The sequence below is a fragment of the Nicotiana tabacum genome, chromosome 3, assembly GCF_000715075.1.
Source record: "Nicotiana tabacum cultivar K326 chromosome 3, ASM71507v2, whole genome shotgun sequence".
NCBI classification, from domain to species: Eukaryota; Viridiplantae; Streptophyta; class Magnoliopsida; order Solanales; family Solanaceae; genus Nicotiana; species Nicotiana tabacum.
This window is the reverse complement of record NC_134082.1, coordinates 150,639,651-150,641,863: the sequence shown is the minus strand read 5'-3', so window position 1 is coordinate 150,641,863 and position 2,213 is coordinate 150,639,651. Positions and strand designations below refer to the sequence as shown.

The following is a 2,213-nucleotide window of genomic DNA, read 5'->3' as shown; positions in this document are numbered from 1 at the left end:
ACGAGGATCCATAGCAGCATATTTTGAACTTCTTGGAGATTAGTGATACTTACATCACTAACGGGGTCACTCCAGATTATGTGAGCCTCACACTTTTTCCATTCTCTTTGTTGGGCGAGGCAAAGTGGTGGCTAAAGGCAGAACCAGCTAATTCAATTACAACATGGAATGATTTGCCGAGAAATTATCTGGCAAGGTTATTCCCTTTGGGCAAAACTGCAAAGCTCAGAAGTGAGATAGTTGCCTTCAAACAGAAAGCGGGGGAATTTTTATACTCAGCTTGGGAAAGGTTCAAGGGGCTACTCAGAGACTGTCCTCATCACAATCAGATGAAAGAGGTGTTAGCTCACACTTTCATAGAAGGGCTACATTCTGAAACAAAGATTGTGGTAGATGCTGCAGTTGGGGGGTCAAGTGTTGGAGAAAAGCTTTGACGAGATATATGCATTATTGAACAAATTCTCCAAGAGCAATCTGGATTGGCAAGGAGAGATGGGCAGACACACAGTGCAAAAGTCTGTAGGGTTTTTGAGTTAGATGACATCTCAGCATTATTAGCACAGATTTCTACACTGACCAATCAAGTCAACCAGATGAACTTGAGTATCAAAAAGCAACAAGTACAACAGGTTCAAGCTTTTTGTGAAATATGTGAAGAGGGGCACATGAGTGACATGTGCCCCGCAAACCCAGAGTCTGTCTTCTTTGTGGGTAATTCAAATAGGGGCCAAACAAACCAATATGGGAACACTTACAATCCCAACTGGAGGAACCACCCAAACTTCTCTTGGGGTGGAAACCAGGGCACTCAGAATCAATATAGGCCTCAAGCACCTCAACAGTAATATAGACCACCTCAGGTTGAATAACAAGCGAGTCCTACAAGTCACCTTGAAGACATGTTTAAAAAAATGATGGCTGAACAACAAGCCCTCACCACAACAGTGAGAAATTTGGAGCGTCAAATGGGACAACTTGACAGTGCTCAAAACACTAGACCAGCTGCAGCTCTTCCAAGTGACACTGAAGCAAATCCTAAGGCGTCCCTTAATGTCGTGTCGTTGAGGAATAGGAGACAACTAGAAGAAGTTCAGTCTAAAAAGAGGAAATAAGTGACTTTTAATAAGAGGCCAACCACTATAGAATCAACATCAGAAAAAGCTAAGGAGCTAGAGAAGCTAGCTGGAGAGGCGGTGGCTGAGCAACCCCCATAATTGGTTGCAAGTCCACCACCTCCATTCCCTCAAAGATTGTAGAAAGTAAGAGATAATACCACATATAAAAAGTTTCTTGATATCTTGAAGTAGGTGCAAATTAATATTCCATTGATTGACATCTTACAAGAAGTACCCAAATATGCAAAGTACATCAAGGACATTGTGGCAAATAAAAGGAGGATAACTGAGTTTGAGACTGTGGCACTCACTGAGGAGTGCAGTTCCAGAATTCAAGGCAAGTTACCTCAGAAATTGAAGGATCCAGGTAGTTTCACTATCAAAATCTCAATTGGTAAACATGTTGTTGGGCGAGCTTTATGTGATCTTGGAGCGAGCATCAACTTGATGCCGCTATATATGTTCAGACAGTTGGGGTTGGATGAGCCATGCCCAACAATAGTTATCTTATAGTTAGCTGATCGCTCCCTTGCTCATCCTGAGGGAGTTATTGAAGATGTGCTAGTTCAAGTGGGTTCTTTCATATTCCCTGCTGATTTCATTATCCTAGACTACGAACCCGATTAGGAAGTCCCATTTATTTTGGGGCATCCATTCCTAGCCACAGGATGAGCTATTATTGATGTTTGCGAAGGAAAGATGACAATGAGAGTGGGTGATCGAGTGGAGGTCTTCAATGTTTATAGAGCACTCAAGTTACCAGCCCACTATGAAGAATTATCCATGATCTCTGTGGTGGAGAGTGATGCCACATCGTTAGTGCCCTATATGAGCCTTGTATATCCTGTTGAACGAGTATTGATTGGGGATATAGAAAATAGTGAAGATGAAATGATAGGAGAAATTGAGCAAGTACTAGATATGTCCTGCAGTTATGTACATGGGTTTAGAAATTTGAAGAGTTGGATAGGCCTGTTACTCTAACCTTTCCCAGGCCATCTATTGAAGAAGCTCCGAAGCTAGAACTCAACCTACTTCCAGCGCATCTGCGCTATGCTTATTTGGGGAACTCTAAGACATTGCCCGTGATTATTTCGT

At 42.3% G+C, this 2,213-nt stretch overlaps 1 protein-coding gene and 1 non-coding gene across 2 annotated transcripts; one reads left to right on the top strand and one right to left on the bottom strand.

Annotated features, from left to right (window-relative positions):
* Nucleotides 1–221: 221 nt before the first annotated feature.
* LOC142179748 (small nucleolar RNA R71) lies at nucleotides 222–328 on the bottom strand. Its single transcript, XR_012708285.1, has one exon. It is a non-coding gene; the product is annotated as a small nucleolar RNA R71 (small nucleolar RNA).
* A 586-nt stretch (nucleotides 329–914) lies between these two features.
* LOC142177546 (uncharacterized) lies at nucleotides 915–1,628 on the top strand. Its single transcript, XM_075246635.1, has 2 exons — nucleotides 915–1,088; nucleotides 1,308–1,628. The coding sequence occupies exons 1-2, from the start codon at nucleotides 915–917 to the stop codon at nucleotides 1,626–1,628; spliced, it is 495 nt and encodes a 164-aa protein (XP_075102736.1).
* The last annotated feature ends 585 nt before the right edge of the window (nucleotides 1,629–2,213 follow it).